At 34.5% G+C, this 25,462-nt stretch overlaps 3 protein-coding genes across 3 annotated transcripts; 1 reads left to right on the forward strand and 2 right to left on the reverse strand.

Moving 5' to 3' along the window:
• Nucleotides 1-7,170: 7,170 nt before the first annotated feature.
• On the reverse strand, nt 7,171-10,103 carry LOC122589693 (heterogeneous nuclear ribonucleoproteins A2/B1-like). The gene is made up of 6 exons (XM_043762017.1): nt 9,833-10,103; nt 9,563-9,603; nt 8,631-8,794; nt 8,283-8,388; nt 8,027-8,196; nt 7,171-7,915 (listed from the first exon to the last, which is right to left on the reverse strand). The coding sequence occupies exons 1-6, from the start codon at nt 10,042-10,044 to the stop codon at nt 7,361-7,363; spliced, it is 1,248 nt and encodes a 415-aa protein (XP_043617952.1). The 5' UTR covers nt 10,045-10,103; the 3' UTR covers nt 7,171-7,360.
• A 2,912-nt stretch (nt 10,104-13,015) lies between these two features.
• Nucleotides 13,016-18,587, forward strand: LOC122588516 (dnaJ protein ERDJ2A-like). The gene is made up of 10 exons (XM_043760649.1): nt 13,016-13,114; nt 14,616-14,843; nt 14,926-15,021; nt 15,114-15,341; nt 15,532-15,749; nt 16,202-16,379; nt 16,478-16,597; nt 16,691-16,777; nt 17,047-17,157; nt 17,571-18,587. The coding sequence occupies exons 2-10, from the start codon at nt 14,658-14,660 to the stop codon at nt 18,387-18,389; spliced, it is 2,043 nt and encodes a 680-aa protein (XP_043616584.1). The 5' UTR covers nt 13,016-13,114; nt 14,616-14,657; the 3' UTR covers nt 18,390-18,587.
• Nucleotides 18,588-19,115: 528 nt separating this feature from the next.
• Nucleotides 19,116-25,462, reverse strand: LOC122589706 (DNA-directed primase/polymerase protein). Its single transcript, XM_043762030.1, has 14 exons — nt 25,259-25,462; nt 24,369-24,505; nt 24,041-24,204; nt 23,774-23,920; nt 23,619-23,670; nt 22,960-23,134; nt 22,576-22,658; nt 22,225-22,437; nt 22,008-22,124; nt 21,624-21,765; nt 21,393-21,500; nt 20,513-20,578; nt 20,201-20,418; nt 19,116-19,415 (listed from the first exon to the last, which is right to left on the reverse strand). Exons 1-14 carry the CDS (start codon nt 25,314-25,316, stop codon nt 19,326-19,328), a joined length of 1,770 nt encoding a protein of 589 aa, XP_043617965.1. The 5' UTR covers nt 25,317-25,462; the 3' UTR covers nt 19,116-19,325.

Raw genomic sequence — 25,462 nt, forward strand, 5'->3', positions numbered from 1 at the left:
GCTTAAATAAATAAATAATATTACAAGTTTAAAAGCATAATACTCAGTAGATAATCAAAATATAATTATCTATAAATTTTAAAGGTAATTTAAGAACCTAATAATAATTATAAGGAATTATTTAATTAATTAATGAATAAATAGAATAAATAATTAATTAAATAATAATAAATCAAGGAAATTAATATAAATCAGAAAATATATTTTAAAATCCAAAATACTACTGTACCAATATCAAATAGTAGTACAAAGCAAAGTGTGCAAAAGAAATCTCGCGAATCAAAGCCGAATTACCGAAATTCCAACAAACGCGCAAAAACGCTTAACGCAAAAACTACTCTTACCATCAATTCCAATTTAACCAAACATCTTGAACATCATAATACACTTCGATTCCATAATGAAGTAACAACCAAAGATAGGCAAGCCTACTAGCATAAATCTCATGATCTAGTTCACTAGTTCATGTAACACGCACTTACGTTGTGTATATTTGAATACCATGGTTTAGGCTTGCTTGGGGAACGACATCACTAGGCACACATCTCGTATTTGATCAGCCCCCATTACTCTCAAATCAAGTGAGTCATAGCCCCCTTTCAAACTCTTTTATGTGTTTTACTTTCGGGGTGAAAAGCATGATAAATGAAACTACTTTCTATATATGCAATGTTTCTTGAAAGAGAGTTTGTTATATGAAATGATTCTTGATATATGAGTATGAAATGATAATAAAGGATTTATGTGATGAGCTTGAGTTCTGTCAAACCGCGGCGTTCGGTACACTACTATTTACTCCAAAAGTGGAGGCCTGTAGTTAGTTAGTTGGGCAACTAGGTTTCGTCCGCCCACCCAAAGCGTACCGTTGGAAGGTTGGTTGCCTTCGTGACAACCTCCACTTCTAGTCTGGCCCCCGGGTGTTCTAACTACCTTAAGATAATCGGGCGTCTCCATGGCACGACCCATTATCATCATTGTTATTAATGTTACGGCACTTGATTGACAGCTTGTGCTATGAATTGAATTATTGAATTGTAATCGGACTTGAATAAAATGGTAGTAGTAGTGGCTCAAGCATATACTCATCTAAGATAATGGAATTAGACCCTTGTGGTCATATGACAAGGATTTATTTACATGGGTTAAAAGTGAGTTGAACAAACGTTTATCAAAGGATGAATTGGAAATGTTCATGGAAATTGGTGATTCCTAATTTATTTCGTAATGATATGTATATATGCTTATTGTATTAGTTAAAAACCTATGAACTCACTCAACTCTCGTAGTTGACACTTTTTCTTCATGCTTTTCAGGTTTAGAGCAGTAGGTTTGCCTATGGACCGCTTTTGGACATTGTGTTTGCATGGTGAACGAAGACTTGTAATGCAAACAAGTTTATCTTTTATTTCGGATTTGGACTTATGTTATGATTTTTAATAATTTACTTTGAACTATGTAATCGTTTAATTTGGAATGGTTTTAAGACTTTAATTAAGACGTTTTCCATTTAATCTTTTGTACCATGTCGTTTTGTGGCATCTCGTGTTTCCGACGTAGTCGGGGTGTTACAGCCTGCACAACCACACTCATCTTTTTCGTCTTTCGTATTACTATTTTCAAAAGCCTCTTGACTGTAAAGTAAATTTGATACAAGTGAGTATACGTCTTCCATAAAACTCCATTATCCTCTAAATCTCTTATTTCTCCCACTCTCTATCATTTTATTTCTCCCGCCCGAATTCCAGAAAGACACAAGTGGAGGCCAAAATCGAGTAAAAACTCAAAGTCAAAAGATTACATGAACAATAATGGATACTATTGTTAATAAAGAAGATCTACAAAGCTTAAAAAACTTACAATCGGGTAAAATTTGTTATCCTTTTTTAATTTTAGAATTAATACTCAATATCAAAAGGGAAAAGGGAATATAAAGTTGTCTGGTACCTAAGCTTAGGTGTGGAACTCCTCACATACGAAAATTTTATTATTTCTTGTTTAATGAATAAATGCATGGGCCCTCATGATTTTTATGGATTAAAAAAACAATATGCGAATGTTCAACACCTAAGCTTAAATACCCGACAAATTCCCCGTATTAAAAACATTATGTTAGTGGGTTAAGTAGGTTTATGTGTATGTCTATGGTATTTTGGCTAAATTAAGGCTAATTATGTTTTTTCGAAGAAGAAAATATGACAGACATGGAATACGATACCAACATTAACTAAATATTATTACTTGAATATGAATGAAAGTAAACATACACTTATCAATGATATCGATAATAATGGGTATCTCATCTACCATGGTCAATATTGTTATTCATTATTTACGATTTTCTTGAACTTTTCATTATTTGTTAGGTTTGATCCCATTATACTATATTCAGGTGAATTTTTTGACATGGAACAAGATGGGGTTTTTCAATTTGAAGGAACCAAAAACGAGTCGCCACATGTTTCTAGTCAGTCTTTCGAGTGCTGTATAATTGGGAAAACTTTTGATGATGCAAGCGAGGCCAATAATTTTTAAACGAACATGGTCTTTCTAGAGATTTTGGTATTCAAAGGCATTACATGAATAGGCACATGAAAACAAATGAAGTATATCGGCACGTATTTGTGTGTAACAAGCAGGGTCCAAAAGAAGAAGCTAAGAAGAAATATGTTATGCAAACTAATGATGTGAAACCCCATCGTATTAAACGTACAGGTTGTAAAGCTATGATGCAAGTTACATTGTATAAGCAAGGAAAGTGGGTTATAGATAAAGTTTTTGATGAACACAATCATCCTTTCATCTGTCACGATTACCCCGACAATGGTCTCACAAGATCTTTTATCGCTCTAAAGAATGTAGAGATCTTGTAACTAAGCTAATCAGGTATGAGACCTAGTGAGATCACAAAAGTAGTTAATGTGTATGCAGGGGACCAAGCGGATAAGCTAACACGGGTTCAATATTCTGCTATTGTTAGTGGTGAAAGGAAAGTTAACTTGGGTAAAGAGTGTGATTGAATTATCATACATCTTTAGGAGAAAGCTAAGCTTCATAAAGATTTTTACTTTGCAATAGACTTGTGTGCCGATGGGACACTGAGAAATGTATTTTGGGCTAATGGTAGGTCAAGATAGTCATATAATCATTTTGGTGACGTTGTTGTTTTTGATGCGACTTATAAGACAAATCATTATCGCTTCCCATTTTCTCCATTTGTTGGTGTTAAATAAAACATTGTGTGACTCTTTGAAACCGGGTTCTTTTCACTATTTGGTAAGCAAAAATCATTAATAATTCAATATAACCGTCAATGAGGTTCTTGACCCATTGGTAAAAGTACAGAACCATAGTACCATACTTAGAGCATTTGTAATAGTCACACCACCACACCAAGGTGTTGTGCCACATCATTGACACATCAACATCACACCACATATATAATGGGGTTTATAATTTTTTTAAGAGTTACCTACACAAGTGCAAATGACATAATAAATATATTTGAATTGCAAGGGATCTGCAGGGTAAGATTCCAAGCAATAGATTTAAGCATATATGAACTACACTAAAATCTATTTCCATCATGGTTTTGGATTATGGATATGAATATATGATAGTTACCACAACATAAATCATTTCCTAAAGATGACGGCTTATGTAGCCAGGTTAAGTAAATTAAATGGAAAATGTTGCTTCTCTTTACCATAAATGAAGAAACTTTTAGAAGCTTTAGGCCATCAAAACTGACATGTAACCTTGTAAAAAAACCAGATTCTTGTGATTGGCCGTTGATAATGCCCCCGCTTTTACTTTATAACACCCTTATATATCCTGAAAGTTTCTTGACAGCCAATTTTGTTCCGTTTTCGAATGTTGCTTTGTAAACGAAGCCAAAAACCCCCACAACCAATGATATTTGCTCGACTGAAATCCTCGGTTAGCTTTCAAGATATCAATTGTGGTTAGAGGCTCGATGTCTTTTGCATTGTGTGGGGACAATATGACTCCACTAATATCCTTGGGAACCTTTACGGCTGACGCAAAATTGAAGGAAACCGTGTGCATATGGAAGACTTATGGGTCACCTTTGGTGAGAATCCTTCTTTTGGACAATATCCACAATGCTAGACAAGCCAGAGTGATGCCTAACTCCAAAACAACTGTCAAGGATAAGCCCGGCGATGAGTTTCTTGTTTGGGCCTTTTTCATGTGGCGAAGAAGCATCGATCTGTTGTGAGTGTCGAGTGAGGATTATTGGTGCAAAGATTTTGCATGGGTGGACCGCACAAACCCGGATTGCCTTTGTAAGTCTGGTTCAAGAAAGTGTCACCACTACAGAGAAAATTTCATTTATTCACACTACAAAGAAAATTTCATTTATTCACACTCGGTTATAAAAAGGGTGAACAAATTTATGAATTTAATCGCATATAAAAATGTGTAAAAAAATTACATTTAAAAGTGTGAATAAATTTTAAAAGTTGTAATTTTTTCACACTTATAAATGTGTAAACAAAATGTTAACACTTAAAAGTGTGAAAAATTATCAAATATTTTCACACTTAAATGTGTGAAAGTTAATTTGTAACACATGATTTCTCACACTCTCCATGTGTGAAGAAAATAGGTGTTACAAAGTAACTTTCACACTCTTAATTAAGTGTGAATAATTAATATATTTTTACACACTTAAAAGTGTGAGCTTTTCTTTTCCACATGTATAAGTGTGTAAATATTGTGATTTTTTAAATTTCTTCACACTTTTAAATGTAAAATTATTTTTACACACTTTTAAATGTGATTAAATTAACAAAATTTTTCACACCTTTTAAAAGTATGAAAAAACAAATGTAAAGAAATAACATGCTTGTTGTAGTGTAAATTGGCCCCTGGTCGGTATGGAACCTTGTAGATTGTTGTAGGCGACGTTGAAAGATGACAAAAATGTACAAGCTTTTGAGGGAGGCCGGGATCTGACCAGATGGATAGTTATCGGAAAGGTCCAACTTTTCCAAGTTCGTGAGATTTGAAATGATATCAGGATGGTGGCAGAGAATTGTTTAGTCTGAGAAAAGTGTATAAATGGACTTCATATTGCCAATCTCAACCGGAAGGTTGCCACTGAGTTGATTGCTTGATAGGTACAATGCTGGAGGCAGTGTGGCCAGCTGATTGTACTGCAAGTAGGATGCATTTTGCAGGGCAATGAATACAGGGAGTCAGGGAGTTCTAGGTAACTGCTGTTTACAGGATCCAAAACTTACTTCGATCCAGGTGCTGGGAGTTGATGTGTAATTTCTAGTCTTAAATTTATAACACGAATTACCTAGCCACTGTCTACTACACACCTGTGGGCAGTGTACCCGTTCGTATACAATATAGTGACTTGGTAAGTCCGAGATCGAACACAAGGACTTTGTAAGCAATTGTAGAAATAAAGTGATTCAAGGGGGTTTTTATGGCCGAGTTGCCACGTTGCAAATTGTTAGAAAATGGTTAGTGATCCCGAAAGATTAATCGAAAAGAATCCGGTGTAACCGGGGCGGGATCGTCCTCAAAAGATAGTAAAAATGATTTTGTATGACAATAATAATTAAAGAACACCTGCTTTGATCGGCTCATATGCCAATCATCGGGTCTAAACATTACTTGCTTTGTTGAACGACTTAAAAGGTAGTCAAGCTTAACTCCCGTTATACTTGAAACTTTAACTGCTCGAAATATAATTATTACTCCCACAAATAATTTCTACTTAAAACAATTAAGCATTAAGAACCTAAGTTGATTTTATGATTTAATCTTTAAGCTTTCTCTCGAACTGCTATCAGATCCTTCTATCATAAGCGTTTACACACTCAAAATGAATTTTATTGTTTAAAATCTTTATCGCTAGTTTCTTCTGAACTCCAACGACTTTAGGTTAATTAAAGACCGATTAACCGTTTCATAAATCAATTGACAATGACTTAGATTTCTCCCGAACTTATAATTACAATTATTAATCAATAAATATAAAAGAGAAAAACAATATCTAAACTCAAATAAATGTCTTTCGTTAACCAGATGTTTTCTTCATCCAAATGTCTCGAGAAACTTCCATTAGCACTTATTTCAACTCTAGAATGTCGTATTCTCTAGAAATGCACTAAGAATTATTAAGCATGTCTAGACAGAAAAGGTTTGGAAGCGTCTATAGCCAGCCCGGAATGGTGCCATTGATATTACTTTGAGAGATGTCAACTACTTCCAGATTGGTATGAGGAAGAGCCACATGGTAATGTGACCGGACTCCGGAAAGCTTGCAAGTTGCAACCACCTAGACCCATAATCTTAGAAATTGAAAAAAACAGAGGTACCTCGAGGTGGAACTGTGAAAGTGTTCATTAAAGAAGTTCTTGGAGAGGATAAAGGTGGTGAGTTTTGTATGGTTGCTCAGACTGTTATTCTTAGTGTCTACATTTCTTGGTAATTGGACATCAATGATCCTAAATCTTAACTATCATCTCATCTGTGATTTAGTACAGTTTGCAAAGGCACATAATCATATACTCAGTCTGCAATTTTTTTTATCAAAGGATACCCCGTTTAATTTATTAATAAACACAACCAAATACAATTTTCCTTCACAACTATGGTGGACATACCCACCATTTACAGTTGTCATCCAATGCCACTATATACACTACTCTATACAACCAATCTATTGATATTCGATAACAACCATGACCATCCAAACTAAACATAGCCAAACAATGATAAAACACAAAATCACTATACTAAAATATCCAAACCTTCAAATCCCTTCACCTGCACATAGTAGAGTGGAAAAATAAAATAACTATGCAAATGCCACTACCTGCCCATGAGCATAACCTGCATAACAGTGGCAACTCCTCCACCGCATCAACAAAATCACCCAGCCTTAATTCTCTGCTACACTACTATAATCGAGCAGCCCATTATACTTCTTCAATCAGCACATGCACAGCGGATCATCAAAACATACACACCTATACAGCTACACCATTTCCCATGACCTCTTGAGCTCTTCATAAGCATTACACTTCTTGAATCTCAACTAAATCAATCTCATCTTAATACCTTCATGAGAACTGAAAACCACAGAGTTTCCCAAAAAAGTGATACACATATGATTCAAATTTCACCAAATTGATCAAGAAAACACAATTGATTTGATTGGTCAAAATATAAAGTTCTAGTAAGTTACAAACTCAACATCCTTGACTCAGTTTCTAAGTTGCTAATACAGTACAGTTCAAAAAAAATTCACATAGATCAAAATGCGTTACTGAAACTGCAAATTCCAGCTTTGATGTATCATCTAGCTATTAATATAGTCTCACTTCCTATATGGATGAAACCTCCCGCCGGTGCTACCACCGCTGCTGCCACCATTGCCATTATCATATGCTTTACCACCATCATATCCGTATCCATATCCATAACTACCACCTACACCTGCTCCGCCTCCACTTCCCCTGCCAACCCCTTTACCATAAGCACCACTTCCTGTACTACCACTTCCATAGCCCCTGCCCCCATCGTAGCTAGCAGACCCGCTATAACCACCATAACCAGCACCTGCATATCCAGCACCACCATACATGGGTCCACCATAACCATAACCATAACCATATCCACCATAACCAGGATAGAAACCTACAGAGCCACCTCCATAGCCTCCCCCATAACCATTATAACCGGCATAACCACCCCCATAACCGTCATATCCTCTATCTGATTTCCCACCATAGCCACCTCCATAACCAGCTGAACCCCTACCAAAGCCGCTGCCGCCACTACCATAAGACTTAGAACCACCACCACGACGTGACCGATTATCATATGAAAAATCACCCCCAGCTCTCTTTGGCTCTGCCCTTTTTATCTCCACCTAACATAATTAACAATTCATCAGTTTTCCTATATCTTTGAAAGGAAATATGAAAACTTTGGATGATTTGGAAAATAAAAGAGAAACTGAACTGTAAGAAAATCTATTTACCTGTTTGCCTCCAAGTTCATGTATTTGACCATCAGAAAAAATCTTTTCCACGGCTTCTTCACTATCAAATGTAACAAAACCAAAACCTCTTGAGCGTCCTGTGACATGATCTAGCATAATTTGATGCTCAATTATACCACCATAGTTAGAAAAATACTCCCTCATTTCATCTGCACATCAAATTTACAGCCTTATATGTACCACAACTCCAAAGTTAATATATCCATTGACATCCAGATATTAATGTGTTTGGTACCTTCTGTTAAAGTCAATGGTATACCACCAACAAAGACTTTTTTCGTTCTAGATACCCCTCTACTACCCTGTGCATCCTCTCTGGGAACTGTCCTCTTCACTTCAACCTGATTACAAAACACATTACAAAAATGGACACACGAGATTTGGTGGGTCAATCCAACAACCTCGCCTCTTTTGACCCACACTAACGGTTATTACATATTTAAACCCATATCCATGATGACAAACAGAACACACACGTCTACTGTTTCTAGAAAAAAAAAATTACCCAGCCCACATGACTTGTACTTTTTCCACCTATATTATTTATCATTTCAAGTGATAATATTATAGACATGTCACTTACAGGTCTACCATCTATGACATGATCTTGCTCTAGAACTTTATCAGCATCAGCTGAGTTTGCAAAAGTTACAAATCCAAATCCGCGTGGTCGGCCAGTAATTTTATCCATCATTATCACAGAATCTGTTAACTCTCCATACTTGTTGAAGTAATTGCTGAAAGACTCTAAAGACATAAGACAAAGCATACATTTAGCAATCATGTAGAAAAAAACCACATAATAGTGATACAGATTGACAATAATACTAGACAACATCTCAGTATTCACAAAGCATAATTAACAAACTGGTTTAAAACGTTAAATTTTAGAGGCTAAAATATAATGATGCTGACTGTTCAGCATACTATTGATTAGACATTTATGGTTGTGAAAACACAGGTAAAAGCACCAATGGTGCATAACCATAACCGTTATACGCAATAGGCACTGCCTCTAGAAACTATTGCATCAACTCTAAACTAAAAAGGCCAATGAGAATCAAACAAACTGTAACACATTATCGCTAGACATAAAAGCGCCACTTACTTGTAATTATACTAATTTAGTATATACTTATTTGTTGATCTGTTAGATACCAATCTTCATTCTTTATCCCCAGTAGAACGAGAACCTACCGATCACCAACTAACCCCTTCATTAAATATGATAACTATAACCCATTCACTTATACACAACCAAAGCTTTCACATCCTGAACAGCCTTTTTGCGGTCTTAATAATCTTTGTCATCCTACTACATCTCATAAAATATATTTCGTTACCAAGTACTGCATATCCTTATCGTGGGCTTTCGCAGAACAAACAAATAAACATTCCAAGAAACATACTTTCTCTTCACAAAAATCCAATCCTATCCTATCCTATTCCTATATAGTATATAGTATATAGGAAACAAACAACATCGACAAAGAAACAAACATACAACATACATACCTTCAGAAGTCTCCCAAGCAATGCCTCCAACAAATAGTTTTCTATCACACAAAAAATTTGAAAAAAAGTTAGCTTTCAAACTCACATTTACAAAACTTTTTAAGCTTCTTTTCTAACTTTTTTTTCTTTTCTTATCGTGTCGCATAATGTATAACAAAACATACAACAATTCATGATTTTGACACGAAAACTAAACTATTATCCATACAACTAAACATAACACACACACATATGCATATATACATAATATATATATATATATATACTAACCCAGCTGCTGAAGCTGCAGCTGCTGCTGAAGAATCATTATTGATTGAAGAATGTTGAGGTAATTCATCTACTAAATTATTATTGTTATTATTAAATTGATTATTATTATTATTATGAATATCCACGTCACCATTATATTCATCATCTTCTTCATGATTGATGTTATCAAACTGCAGTTGCTCATCTTCTCTTTTCACATATGGTCCATCCATTTCTTCCCCAATTCTTTTTTTTTTTATTCTTTTTGCCAATAAAAGAAAAAAAAAAAACCCTGCAAATTAAATTATATAGATATTATACAAAGTGCTTTATGTATACATATGTGTGTGTGTGTGTGTGTTGAAATAAGGAAATTATGTATGTATTTGTAATAATAACCTGGAAAAGCAGGAGATGTTTAATTAATGGGGTTAAGAAGAAATTAGGGTTTTGAATTTTGATGATGATTAAAGAAGGGAAAATGAAGGGAAAAAGAAAACCCTAGATATAGAGATAGAGATAGATATATATTGGCGATGGTCAGAAGAAAGAAAATATATGTACACGCCCGGTTTGTTATTATAAAGCTATTCGATTAACTGTGTGTATTTTGCACATTAAATTAATTATTATTAACAATGTTAATAATTAATCAATTATTATTTATTATTTTTTTAAAGTTAACATTTATTAACATGGGCTAACACAACCAAATAGTGGTGTGACAAACTATACAAACGAAACTATATCAAAACAAAAGTATGTTTTCAACTTTTCAAATGCACCAGCAAGTCATGAAAACAATCTCTTTCATGTACAACCTTAGAATTCTTTCCAAACCCAACATTCTTATAAAAATCAAACAAGTCGTAAATGAAAAACATAAGAGGAGGTGCGTTACACCAACTACTAATGCGCTACCAAATTACTATACATACCTAACATGATCACAACAAATGATCCACAAGCTCATTCTCCAAATAAACATGGGGCGTGTTACACCAAATACAAATGTGTTGCCAAATCACCGTGGCTACCTCACATGAGCACAACATGTCAACAAATGATACACGAGCTCATCCTCTAAATGACATATCTTATATAACCTCGTATCAAAAGTAACCGTTTCTACTCTTTAAAGCCATGAGTGTTGGAATTCCATCTATCCCCGTCATCCGCATGAAGATGTTGCATTTTTTGGCACCCATTTCGTCCAATTAATCACAAATCTTTCTTTGTAGTCCTTATCACTTATAAGGAATTCCTTAACTACTTCTACCGAAAACTCTTTCTGATTTCCCCCATTCAAGTACCACATATGTTTATTCCCATTTAGAGTAATACCATCTAACAACAAATCAATTCCAAAACTTTCTTGAGTCACACTATCCGTAGTAACATATTTATTCCCTATCCTTATAAAACTCTGAGAATCCAAACAAAACTTATTAGCTACTAAATGTTTTTAATCTTTTTTTTCTTAAAAAGATAAGGAAACATCTCAAGGGACATTGGATTCCCATGGATCCAATCAAAACCTTATACTTATACCATCACCACCGATTCTTTTGAACTATGATTCAAACTAGTCTATAAGCTTTTGTCTTTGCAATGGCCTTCACAATTGTGCACCACACACCAGTCAAAAGGACATATTAAAGGGTAATGGTGCCCAACAACTTTCCTAATCATGTAAAGCATTTATCACCATCCTTCACGAGCCTTTTGTTTCAGTCCTATACCTCTAAAACCATTTGCTCCCTCTAAATTTATCAAAAAACAACATGATAAACACAAACTACCCTTATCATTTATTCATTGATTTAAATATTTCTACCTAATATACCTATAATACCTTCAATAAAATTATTTACAACATAAATCTTTCAACCATCAATATTACTTTTACATTAATCACCACACTGCCATCTTTCCCCCTACCACCGTCGCCCACCACCCGTCTTCACCACCACCGCCACCATCATCGCGCCACCATTGTCCATCCCTGTCGTATCATGCGGGAACATGTCTAGCAATCTTTGATTAAGGATTACTGTATCTTTGACTTCCACAAAATGTTACATGTAAAAGAACTCCCAAGTCTTCAACATTATTACTTGGTTATCAAACTTAATATATATGAAATTTGTTAAGTTGAGCTAATAACCAGATTTTCAAGAAGAGACCGTGTTCAAGAAAACAACGCGCATAGTATATGCTAGTTTCAACATCACCACCTAATACCGTTAATGAAATAATTTACAACATGGATCCCTAACCCTTAAAATACCTATGCCGCCGCCACCACCGCTACCGCTCTACGGCTGCCGCTGCCACTATCGTCGTTGCATTGTGCTGACATGCTTATGGTTATAATTAGAAAAAAAATTGTTAAAAATAACACATGACATAATATTGTAAATCATAATATATATTGAGATGATATGATTTTAGATGGCTCATAACTCATTTCACATATTTGAAAACTAAAACAATATATAGTTCATTACATTTAAACTTACCCCATTTTTAATCGTGAGAGACCCGGGTTCTATCTAATTGATAAAATAAGATTCCTCGACTTTCGACATGGGTAAAGATTGAACCTTTAACCTTTGTTTTTAAAAATTAAGATGTTAACCAACGATATATATATATATATAGTTTAAAAGTAATTGGATCTCAGTATAATATACTACTCTATAATAATAATAATATTATATGATAAATTATAGATTACGAGAAATGTTCATTTGAAAACTAAATTTTTCGTGAAAACTAGAAAACGAGATAAAACATACCATGATTTGAAAATTAACACAATATGTTTTGAAACTTAACACAATGTGTTTTTGAAAACACATTGTGTTAAGTTTCAAATCACAGTGTGTTTTTGATAGCTCATGAAAACAAAAAAAATGGTCAAATACACTGTGATTTGAAACTTAACACAACGTGTTTATTAGAAACACAATGTGTTTTTAGAAAACACATTATCATACGTTCAGATCAATGTTTTAATGAATTTTCACAAAAAAAATAAAATAGTTTTACTTTTTAAATGATCACAAGAAATGAATGAAGCTTTATTAAAATCAAAGATGGAAATTTTAAAAAATTTCTCTCAATTTAATTTTATTGATTTTATTTGTAAGTGTTGAGAAAATAAAAAATAAATCTCTACCAAAAACGCCCACTGCACAAAAACCTTATTTCCGTCTACCATTTTCATAGTCATATTTTCTTGCCAAAAAATCCAAATCAAAATTAGCTTCATCTTCCCCGGAGCAATTTCACTTACAGGTAAAATCATCATTATATACACTCAGTTCAAGTCACTATACTTGCAATCTACCATCAATTTAGCATATATATTACATTATATATATACATCAAAGCTTTGTTATAATTCAGGGTTTTAATGGGTTCTTATTATTTATTTTTTTAAATATAAATTTAGCTTATATTTTATTGTATAAATTATGGATCTTGATGTGGGTTGTGTTTTTTTTGGTATAAAGTTTTGATCTTTGCTGTTGAATTGAACTAATTGTATAATATTTATTTGGGATATCTGATAAACATTTTAAGATCTTAATTGTGTGTATATTACGAAGAATTGTGTGGATTCGTGTGGAATTTATTTATATGATTTGCTTAGCTTTATTAGTATTGTGTAGTTGATGATTCGGTTGCATGATCACATGAATTTTGGATATTTAACTTTGTGGATTTTTTTATATTTTTTGTACAATGTTAACAATGTTTAGCCTTTTTGTATTGAGAAAAGTTTTTTTTGGAAAACAAAAAAAGATGCGATTTTTGGTGGGCATTCATCGTCTTGTGAATACTTTACGAGAACAATTTGCAAAATGGTTGTTTATTTAGATATTGAATTAAGGAAGTTTTGGAAGATATAGTTATCTTTTATAGCGTTCAGCCGTTCAATATCGCTTTGGTTGAATTTGCAATGGCAAATAGCCGAATTATTTGCTAATAAGTGATGACTTATTTGACATTTTGCTATTAATAGGTGATTTGTGATTAATTATTTTTTAGATTTGGTTTTTCTTTGTAGCCTTTAGTTTTATATAGTTGCATGATTAAAGGAAGTTTTAGTTTGAAACTCTGTAACGAGTAATCAGTATTCAGTTGTATATGATTGTAATGTCATGCTAGCATGGTTAGCCATTTTAAATTAATAATTTTTTCACTTTTTAAGTGAAATAAGTTGTGGATGGTCTTTCGATGGGTCTTTATTGTCTTCTTAGTACCTAACGACATTCAGAGGAAATTGTCTATGGAGTGGATATTGAATCAGCAGAGTATTGGAACTTTCCTAATTTTTTGAAGAGTTTAAATTCCGTGACGTCAAATTTTAATTGACGCTTATAAGCAAATTCGTAAAGACCATTTGATTTTGTCATAGGTATTATCTGACATATTGAATGTAATCATGTATACATTTGAATTGATTTGCCAGATTTGATATTTATCCGCATCCTCTACTTGATTCAGTTGCATGGTTGTAGGATTGTGAATCTGGAATTTGGACCATTGTAATGAGTAATCGATTTTTAATTATATGTGATCGTTTGTTTTCTTGTTCGTACATTTTGTCTATTTCCGTGTGCGTTTACTGTCTTCCGACAACATTATGTCAGTTATAACGAATTGTCAGTGCATTTAGATTTTTAGAATTTATACTTATCTTTTATAATGTTTAATCTCCATATCATTAAGCTTACCATGTAGAATGACTAGCAAATACGTGCTGAATTATTTCGTATTTTGTTATTAACAGGTGAATTGACAATCAGATTCAAGTTATAGACAGAATTTTGCGATGGCTGCTTCGGAAGAGAACAGTGGACTCTTCCCGATCTTTATTTTGACAATGATTGCACTGCCGCTTATACCTTATACAATAATGAAGCTTTGTCGTGCTGCCTCTAAGAAAGCAAAAAGCATTAACTGTCAATGTTCTGTTTGTTTTCATTCAGGAAAATACCGCAAGTCAATTTTCAAAAAGGTAATCATCTTCTTTTCGATAGTGTTATAGTTTCTATTTTGGGCAAATTTGGAAGTTTCTTGATCTTAATATCTATTGACAGATCTCAAACGTCTCAACATGGAGTAACTTTACGTTGGTGTTGTTATGGGTCATTATGGGCGTCCTTGTGTACTATATCAAGACTATAAATCGTGAAGTGAGTAAATGAATTCTTTTAGTATGTTGTTCATTTGAACTACATGAATCCTTGCTAATATTTGATTTGTGGCCTGTTTTTTGTTCTATCAGGTTCAAGTTTTTGAACCATTCAGTATTCTTGGATTACAACCTGGAGCTTCGGACTCCGAAATAAAGAAGGCATATCGGAGACTTTCTGTTCAATACCATCCTGATAAAAATCCAGATCCAAATGCCCACAAGTATTTTATTGAGTCCATTGCTAAGGCATATCAGGCACTTACAGATCCAATTTCCCGTGAAAATTTTGAGAAGTATGGTCATCCAGATGGCCGACAGGTAGGTTTCTTCTTTCTTATTTTTGTCTGGAAAGTTTACACTTGGAGGTGGCATGTAATCAGAATGACCTGTTTCAACCCAAACTAGCTTTGACCGGTTGCGGTTGACCAGCGCGCCGATCATTGCCACCAGTCTACATCTAAGAAGTTTTATGTCTTATGTAGGAGTATAATTTTGTGTTTTAATGTAGGGGTTTCAAATGGGAATAGCTCTTCCTCAGTTTCTACTCAATATTGAAGGTGCATCTGGGGGGATATTATTACTATGGATTGTTGGGGTTTGTATTCTACTACCGTTGGTGGTTGCTGTTGTATATCTATCTAGATCATCTAAGTATACAGGAAATTATGTCATGCATCAAACATTGTCCGCTTACTACTACTTCATGAAGCCCTCCTTGGCCCCAAGGTATGATCACACTGTCATTGTAATGACAACAATTTCTATTCTCATCAAAATAATATATAAGACAATTGAAATGGATCAGATAGAGAGCAACTTATTGTCGGTATTGATATTTGTGTCTTGCCAGTATTGGTATTTGTTTCTTGTAAGTCCAGTAGGTGTAGCCTTTGAGTTGCAATTCCTCAAAAAACTGCTGTGGCTCAGCTCTCCCTAATTTGTTTCATCCTGCCCCCAAAGTAGCGTGTTTCTACCGTACAGCCGTACCCAATTCAAAATTGACACATTACTCAACCTGCCTGTCCTGTCCATTTAGTTATCGTTGAAATGGAAGCAGTTAATTCTGTTTTTTTTTTGTCCAACTTGTTTTCCTCTTTTCTCATGTCTGATGGACAAGTATATGTTTCAATTATGTTGTGTACCTGGCCTCAGTTTATAATTATGTATCGATTTTACAGCAAAGTTATGGATGTTCTCATTAAGGCTGCTGAATACATGGAAATTCCAGTCCGTAGGCCCGATGGAGAACCCCTTCAGAAACTGTTTATGTTAGTTAGAAGTGAGTTGAATTTGGATCTCAAGAATATTAAACAAGAACAAGCAAAGTTTTGGAAGCAGCATCCAGCACTTGTAAAGGTAAAATGTTGATGGACGCATATGGACTATGTTGGCTTTTTTATACTACTTTGAACTCCAAAAATTGGGCTAAAGTTTCCTATTTGGTTTGTTTGCAGACAGAGTTATTGCTTCAAGCTCATTTGACTCGTCAAACAGCAGCCTTAACCCCGGAGTTACAGAATGACTTCAAACGTGTGGTGGAGCTTGCACCTCGTCTTCTTGACGAGTTAATGAAGGTTGTTCAGTTCTTTAGTTTTTGATAGTTATATAAATATGAGAGCCTTGTTCTAGCTCAAGTATTTAGTAGTTTCTGATGTTATTGTGAACAGATGGCAGTCATACCACGCACATCTCAAGGGCATGGCTGGCTGAGGCCTGCGGTTGGTGTTGTTGAGCTCTCTCAATGTATCATTCAGGTAAACTAGTCAGCTCATCATTCGAAGTCATATTGTACATCTCTTTACTATGATCTGAAAACATACCTATACCTATTGCCTGCAGTGCCATAGATTTTCCTTGTAGCATCTTCTCTGTTTTTATATTCAAATGTGTGAACTGTGTTATGATAGTAGACAGCATCATTGTTTTGTGTATATTCCAATTGTAAATGTTTGTCAAAGCTTACACCTTACTTTAGTTTCCAGTGCTGATACGTAATACTTGGTTATATGTGCACTTGATGCAGGCTGTCCCTCTTAGTGCAAGAAAAGCTAGTGGAGGATCCTCAGAAGGAAATGCACCTTTTCTGCAGCTTCCTCATTTTGATGATGCTGTGATGAAAAAGATTGCCCGCAAGGTAAAAGATTGCATATCCCTTTGTTAGATAAATTGGAAACGGGTCAGACGGACCGAACAGATCAAACAAGTCGAAACCCTCCCAAAATTTGACTGATATGCATAAAAACCTCCAATCACTCTATTCGAATAAATCAGATGATTATAGTAACAGCATAGATTTTATAATTATAAATAACGCATTAAAGATGCGAGTATATGTATCTGAAAAGTAAAAAAGAAAATATTTGTGGGTCTATTTGACCTATTTTGACCCTTTTTAAGTACCCATATAGACCAAAACCTGTTTTGAGCCAGTTCGTGCTGCTCTTTTTGACCTGGCTGTTCACACTTGGATTTTATATGTATGATTTGTAGTTTTGATGAAACAAAGACCAACTTTTATCAAAATTGATTGAATTATTGGTATTGCAGAAGGTGAAAACCCTTCAGGAGCTTCGTGACATGACAGTGGAAGACCGTGCTGAATTGCTTTCTCAAACTGCTGGTCTCTCTGCTGCTGAAATCCAAGATGTAGAATCCGTACTTGAAATGATGCCTTCCATAACCGTTGAAGTTACTTGTGGAACCGAAGGAGAAGAGGGTATACAAGAAGGTGACATTGTCACAGTGCAAGCCTGGGTGACCTTGCAACGTGCTAATGGCTTGACCCGTGCTCTTCCCCATGCCCCATACTATCCTTTTCACAAAGAAGAAAATTGTTGGTTTCTTCTTGCAGACCTGAATTCAAATAATGTCTGGTTTTCTCAAAAAGTAAGTTTCATGGATGAAGCTGCAGCTTTGACTGCTGCTTCAAAAGCTATAGAGGAAACAATGGAAGGCTTGGGTGCAAACCCAAAGGATACTAGTAAAGCTGTGAGAGACGCGGTTGACAAAGTCAAAAGTGGGTCCCGGCTTGTGATGGGGAAGTTCCAAGCCCCAGCTGAAGGTAATTACAGTTTGACTTGTTACTTACTGTGTGATTCTTGGCTTGGGTGTGACAAGAAGACGGGGGTAAAAGTTAAAGTAGTGAAACGGACTCGCGCCGGGACTCGTGGAGGTTTCATGGAGGAAGGACCCGTGTTGGAAGATGGGGCAGAAGAGGAAGAGGAGAATGAAGAAGAGGAATATGATGAAGATTATGAGAGTGAGTACAGTGAAGATGAGGAAGATAATAAAGATAGTAAAAAACAAAGCCGTGCTAATGGCAAAGGACCGGCATCAAATTCAGGTTCCGGCTCAGATGACGAATGAGGAATGTTGATAGCTTTTTTTAGGTAGGACTACAAACTAAATTTTCATTACGGTGATCTTGATAATTGCATCAGATTCAGTTTTGGTTTTTAAGTTTGTGAACTAGGGTTTCAAAACCCAAAATATCAGTTTGGTTACCTCCAGACTTTAGTGTTATAACAGCAAATGAAAGATACCCATATTTGTATTTTTAGACAATTTGGTTTTTTGGTTAGTCATGTGTCAACTTGAATAAACAAAACTGAAGAACTGAACAGGGCCAATCCAGATCAGAACCAGCTCTATCCGGTACAGTTCTTGGGTACATTGAAAATCTGGTTCAACATATTTTCTAAAATCGGTTCTTGGTTTGGAGTGCCAAACTAATATGTTTTCAAAACAATTTATAATGCTTAAAGCAAGCTCTTTTTAAAACTTATATACTCGTATCTTCTAAATCAACACCCCCTAGGCTTTGTTAGGTTCAACTTTGACTGAATCAGTCCTAAACCAGAACAGACTGATGCATCCACCTTGATTGGGGTTGGTCTTTGGTTCAATTATTTCAGTTTGTGCCTTTACAAGCCAATGAACACACTTATGACATCCAGAGTGGGCTTATGTGAATCGAGTGTGTTGTGACTCTTTGTTTTATAAATGTCATTTTTTTTTTTTTAAACTTGAATTTGTATTTGCAGTAAAGATAATTTAGATAGCAAGTTAAAACTGTATTATACAACAGATAAATTACCATTATACCATAATCCAATAGCTAAAGCCTATCTACAATTTAATGTATCTCTAAAACTACAACAATAGGTGTAAGTTACAAATTTAACATCTTGAAAGCAGTAGATATTGTAAAACGAAAGCTCCATCTTGATAAATTAATCAAAATTTCCAAAATAAATCAACTTGTTTTGTGGGTCACGTAGGGAGCCATATCACTTTCAAAGATCAATCTTGTCTGCAGTACGTGAGCTCAATCTGCGATGCAGTGTTTGCAGCGGCCATCCACCACTCATCATCCTCATCCCACACATCATCCTGTGATAATTAGAAGTTTACAAGTCTTTCAACTTGGCAGACTTGAACTATTTAAATTCATCTTTGGAAGTTCTACCGTTTGACAGATGACACACAAAGCGACAGAAACATTATAATTAGAAGAAGGGATTAGTTCCCCGAAATTAATTAACTAAACACGAATGTTCATTGTGTGTGCCGTACTTTAATTTTGTTCGTTGTATGTAAGTAACTTGTTACTTTGTCCAATTCGTGTAACAGATTACTGAGTTACTGGTTACCAATTGATTTTTGTTGAATTAAATCCTTTGGAATAGTGTTCCAAAATGTAAGAAACTATGCACAAATGTACAATGTGTATAGCAAACTATGCATCAATGTTCATATTATGTGGTAGCAGCCGGATTTAGTTGGTTTATTACTCGAATTGGACAAAATAACAAGTTACTTGAATATAATGAACAAAATTGAAGTACGCTGCACATTATGACCATTCGTGTATAGTTCACTACATTCTGGGACACTAATCCCTTAAAAAAAGATGCTTAGTTTTGTGTAGTAACATCTTAATTAGAGGTGGCAATTTACCCATTTACTCCTGAATGTGTCAATATCGATTATACTTAATGTGGCGATCAGACCGGTTAAATAGAAATTAAAAGATATTTTCAAATGAACTTGGGGCAAGGATTCGTTCATCAGGTTTGTTTAATGCATAAAACCTGGTAAATAATTAAAAAAATTATTGAAATATATATCTTTCAAATCATGTTTGACCCATTGACTACCTAAAGCAAGAAACTGACCTCCTTGCAAAGGTCTAGCTTTCTTGGCATATTTTCAACCTTGTCTGCAACTACCATTGCTTCACGCCACCACTCATCTTTCTGGCAGCTGTCCATGGGGCTTTCCTCGCCACAGGGAGGTATGAACTCCCGAGTTCCATTTTGATCCCCTATCTTAGAGTAATTGAAAGAATCAGGAAGCACTCCTGGAGGAACTGGACGCATGGGAGATCGATAACCTAAGAGATGCACCAAAATGACAAAAAAGTTCAAAATATCGAATTATTTATAAGAAAGGAACAGTTTAACAGTTCAAGCTGAATTTGATCAAACCTCTGCAATCAGGATCATAACACTTTTGATAATAAGCAGCCATCTGTAGGTCCACCACATACATCACTGAAACAGAAGAATAAATTCATGTCTTTGGATTTATATCAGTAGCTTGGCAAGATGGGCAGGTCGGACCATATTGGTAACATATCAAACAGGTTCAGACTGGTTATCCACAAGCAGTTTTTCATTTGGTGAAAAGCAATTATAATTACTGCATTACATTATATACTAATACAGTTTACAGTAATAACCTATATATTTGAATAAAACGATTTAGAAGATTGTATGCAATTAAAATAGACTTTGGACAACTAATAAGTATTAAGCCACTTGACCCGTCCCCTTTACGCTTTAACTAAAAGGTTATAATTGACCCATTTAAACTGTTTATATAGAACATAATATATCTAAATCGGTAATAAATCAGTAAATGTTTCGAAAATCGCAACTAATTCCTCAACACATCAGTCTATAATGCAAAAATATTTACGGAAAAATGCACAGCTTTGCCATCAGCAAGCTCATCCTTAAAGTCAATCAGAGAGAGCTTATTTCAGACTAGAGAACAGAGATACAATGGAAGAGATTCTTTAATTATTTGCTCAACTAGTAATAAGGTACTTTTAGTAAAATCAAAATTTCATTAATTTAAGTTCAAAAAAATGCAACAAACAGATAATCTAACAAGAATAATGAAGTCAATACACAATTTTGCAGGTTCAAAACTTCAACTTTAAAACTTTACCGAAAAACTTTCTGTTACACTAAGATGCCAAGGCTATCGGTAAACTTTTTTAGGGGAAAATAATACAACAGCCTAGCCTTGTTGGAATTATTTTGATGTCGAAGATCATAGCAACTAAATTTTCAAATTTACCATGATTGCTTTTGTGTTGTCTACCAATTCTTTCACAGAATCTATTTCTTAACATGCTGTACACCATCAAGCCATCCTCCGAGAACCAATACCAGCTTCGAATTTTTCCTGGTAGTGCATATACCGAGAATTAGCATTTATCTGTAACAAGATGCAACTAGTAATAACCAAAACGAGCTTCTAAAGTAAGCATCAAGAGAATAAATTTAAATATATTGTGTGAAGGGCAACCTTGTATACTTCCAATGGTAGCAATATATTCCACAAACTCGTCTAATGCTGGAAATGGTGATTTTCCACTGAAATAACCATTGCTTGTGCAAGCAGTCGGCACAAATTCTCGAGCGGCTGGTTTACGGTAGTCAATGTTCCTCTGGCATTAAATCAGAATATCAGTTTCCTCTTAAATAATGACTTGCCAAACAACATGACATTTTTATTGATTGATATGACAAATATTATTTATAACACTGAGTCCGGTCTGCATATGAAGGTAATTGATATGTTAAACCGAACAAGAGATGCTGCTGAACAGCTGAAATTTGCAAGGCCAGGGAAATAAAAAAATATATACAATAACATATAGTAGATATACTATATGTAAGTCAAATTTACCTCAATATCAAAATGCAAAACCTTGACACAATCTAAATCCATTTTACAGATTAGAAGCTTTTCGCAGTCCGCATCTATATTGCAGATCAAGGATGCCATGAACACATCTTCCTCGTTCTTGAAAAGATAAATGTGTTGATCAAACTTATAACATGGAATGTAAAAAAAATAATTTTTCACGATGTGAAGACATCATTGCATAGAGATTGGTTCATACCATTTCCTTACATTTAAACCGTCCAGTCGGAACAAGCAGTGAACTTTTCCCTGCTTTACTTGAAAGGTGCAGACGAAAACATCGGTTTCTGGAATATACAGCGGTGTCAACAAAAAGATGGCAAGGGACATCAGCTGAGCTAGAATCTTTTATAATAAATAACTGTTCATATCTTTTATCCCTTCCTCTTGCAATATGGATTCGCGAGCATATCTATTAACATGTAGCAATTAGTTAAACAAGACCTGGAAAAAGAACGAAAATGAACTTTAAAGTATACTAGTTTGTTATATCCAAAGTCAAAATAACAGCAACCAAGAAGAAAATAATAAGGAGACTTAATATTGATACCTCGGCAACAAATGCGCCAACGTGTATGTTGTCCTTGAAAGCAACCCCTGGTAAGCGGATGATCAAGTGACGCGAAAACTTATCTGTCAACAAAACAGTTTAGAATTTGGGTAAAGATACTTTCAAATTGATATCATCTCAATGTCTTGTTGCAAAACTGCATGTATAATATTTTTCCTTCATATATTCTTGTAGCTTCACATTAAGTTGCTTGTATCCGTAAAAGCAAAAAAAACCAAAGAAAAACTAGAAGAACAAATAAAAGCCACCAGTAATAATGACTACGTATTAGGCAGTTGATCAACTATAAAACTTGTACAGTTTCAAACTTTCAATCACAATTTCGGGTTTTTAAGAAGCACATGCAACCAACCAAATTCATACCTTTCGTAGAAGAGTCAAGTTCTACAATCCAATTAGTGTCTCCTTCGATAGAGTACTTTTCAAGCAAGGCTTCAAAAATAACTAATATGAGAAGATCAACCATTTCATCTCCATTCCTTTCAGCATTTTCTTTTATATTGAACTCCAAATCGAAATAAAGGTGGCATGGCAATCCCTATAGTACCGACAATTTCACCAAATAAATAACAGCAAATGATCATTGCCTGAAGTAAAGATACTTCTTTAGTACACATAATGCAACACCGATTTTCTTGAAGTAAACTCATAAAATCAACTTGAAATGTGTAATATAAAATGACACAACACTTACAAAGAGCTTAAAAGAAAAAAGGTGTGCTGGTATTACATAGTTGTTAAGATCATACAACCATATGTGACAGTTTTGTGTTATTATCAGCAAAAGACAGTAGATAGCTTGTACTATCTTCTGTGGTGCGATTATATAGTGCATGAAGTCTCAATAAATCATATGTTTAAAGTAAGCACAATGCTGTGATAAGTCCAAACTGAGAAATCATAATTAATAAGGTCCCATAAGTAAATTGGATGAGTGAAACTGAACCGACATTGGTTCTGTTCAATAATACGGGGAAACATTATGGTATTACATGTAGGCAAAGACTGTTAGAAAGTGTTACCTCTTGAATAACTTCGTAATGGTGACGAAATTTAGAATTCATGTTTTTGTACCTAGTAATCAATAGTTGGCAAATAATCAATTCAAAGAGGAAGCAAATCATAATATCTGCATAAAAACTTAAAACTGATAAACGGTGACTTCTGAAATTTGCACCTTCGCCAAAACTCTTTATATGTTGAAACAAGGAACCTTCTTTGGCCACTTGCATGATCTTGGTAGCTAAAAACACGTGACCCTTCATGGTCTTTTGCATACTTCATAGCCTCATCCTGCCTAGGAAATGTTTTCCAGACATCCTCTCTACACAAATGTAGAACAAATACAACTTATGAAGCCACATATAGCAGTAACTAACAAGTGCTATATTCTCTTTATAATCAAAGAAACACCAATTAATATCATATAAAAACGGGCAAGTACCTTGCTTTATTCTGAGCAGCAAGTTCAACACGTATCTCGTGTAACAATCGCAACAACCGAGCTGGTCTTTTTGGAGGCACACCTTGTGGAGAACCGTAGAAAATAACAGGGGAGAACTGACTACCGTTATTCAGCCTCTTTTTTCCAATAGTTGGTGTGTAGAACTGAGACAAAGCAAAACATGCAAATAGTTATCGCGTTTGCAAATAACACAACATATCTTTGCAAAATTTAGCTGGAAACTAACGATGCGACAGAGAATTAAACAACAGATCAATATTATGGCGGTGCATACAGATAATAAAATGAAAAAAGTTATGCTCTATACATTTGTTGCAGATAACTGTTTTTTCCCACTTGAAACTGCAGAAGTCAGATCACTAGAAGTAGAAGTTGATGGATCTTCATTTGACTTGCCTTGCTGTACTTTCCGCTTTTTACATTTCCTTAATATTGCAGCTGATTCTGTATGAAAAAACAATATGTAATTAAGTATCGTCTTTAAGCATAGCTCGTAAGAAGCACGACTTAAAGAAGAATCTAAAATAACGTACGTTACAAACAATTAAAGCTTGCAGTATCACCATCGTTCTCTGCCAACTTCCAAAAGATCAAAAACCCCAAAAGGGGTTCTTTTATTTTTGTCTTGCAATCTAAAATAACAACCTGCTTTTCAGTTGTCCAAATTCGAAAACTTTTCTAAACTTTGAGCCAGGGGTTATTAAAAGTTGGTTGTTGCATAAATTTTAGGCAATTTCGAACCATTCGACTGCTAAAGGACATTATAATTGATTATGTGGCAATCATTATACATTTTTTTGGACAATCATTAAAATTGATTAGTCATTTTGTTAACAATAACCGGCTAATTCAATCTTAACATATTGAATTTATGGTATTATAGATAAGTTTTTATAAATATAGATATACCCTTAAATTTAACAGTTACAAAATGACACAAAACCATCTTTTAATTACTCAGATATACCGAAAAAGGAAGACAGACTAATTAAATTGAAACAGATGAAAACATAAGTAGCACTTTTGACATTAAAAAAAGCATGTCTCAATTCAACTAATCAATAATCATGTGCCTAAATTAGGTATATTAAAACAAAACAATTCTCAAGCATGCATTGTGTGTGAGTGGTGAAATCAGATAGTAAATTATTAATTAAAAGAAAAAGAAAAAGGGGGATAAATATAGGAATGACTTACGAGGTGGTGAGATTCCACATTTGAAAGATTCAAAAAGGCGATTAACATCATCGGCCATGTCGGCGGTAAACCTATGTGAAGTGACGATGTTTGTTTTTTTTTGTTGGGCGGGAACTCGCAAATGGATCTTAGATTGTGCCCGTTTTTTGTTTTATTAGCAACCCGTTTTTCTTTTTCTCTTTTTTTGGTTTTGGTATTTTTCAA

This window comes from Erigeron canadensis, chromosome 2 (assembly GCF_010389155.1).
Source record: "Erigeron canadensis isolate Cc75 chromosome 2, C_canadensis_v1, whole genome shotgun sequence".
NCBI lineage: Eukaryota > Viridiplantae > Streptophyta > Magnoliopsida > Asterales > Asteraceae > Erigeron > Erigeron canadensis.

Bases quoted from the DNA above. Each gene is read 5' to 3' on its own strand.
- LOC122589693 (XM_043762017.1), bottom strand. From the start codon at position 10,044: ATGGATGGACCATATGTGAAAAGAGAAGATGAGCAACTGCAGTTTGAT. The intron at 8,795-9,562 runs GTATGTATGTTG...TTATGTCTTTAG, and splicing joins TGCTTGGGAGACTTCTGAAG to AGTCTTTCAGCAATTACTTC. The intron at 8,197-8,282 runs GTACCAAACACA...TTTGATGTGCAG, and splicing joins ACCATTGACTTTAACAGAAG to ATGAAATGAGGGAGTATTTT.
- LOC122588516 (XM_043760649.1), top strand. From the start codon at position 14,658: ATGGCTGCTTCGGAAGAGAACAGTGGACTCTTCCCGATCTTTATTTTG. The intron at 16,380-16,477 runs GTAAAATGTTGA...GTTTGTTTGCAG, and splicing joins AGCATCCAGCACTTGTAAAG to ACAGAGTTATTGCTTCAAGC. The intron at 17,158-17,570 runs GTAAAAGATTGC...TTGGTATTGCAG, and splicing joins TGAAAAAGATTGCCCGCAAG to AAGGTGAAAACCCTTCAGGA.
- LOC122589706 (XM_043762030.1), bottom strand. From the start codon at position 25,316: ATGGCCGATGATGTTAATCGCCTTTTTGAATCTTTCAAATGTGGAATC. The intron at 22,125-22,224 runs GTATGAACCAAT...TATCTTTTCAAG, and splicing joins GGTTTAAATGTAAGGAAATG to AACGAGGAAGATGTGTTCAT. The intron at 20,419-20,512 runs GTTTGATCAAAT...TGCATCTCTTAG, and splicing joins TTATGATCCTGATTGCAGAG to GTTATCGATCTCCCATGCGT.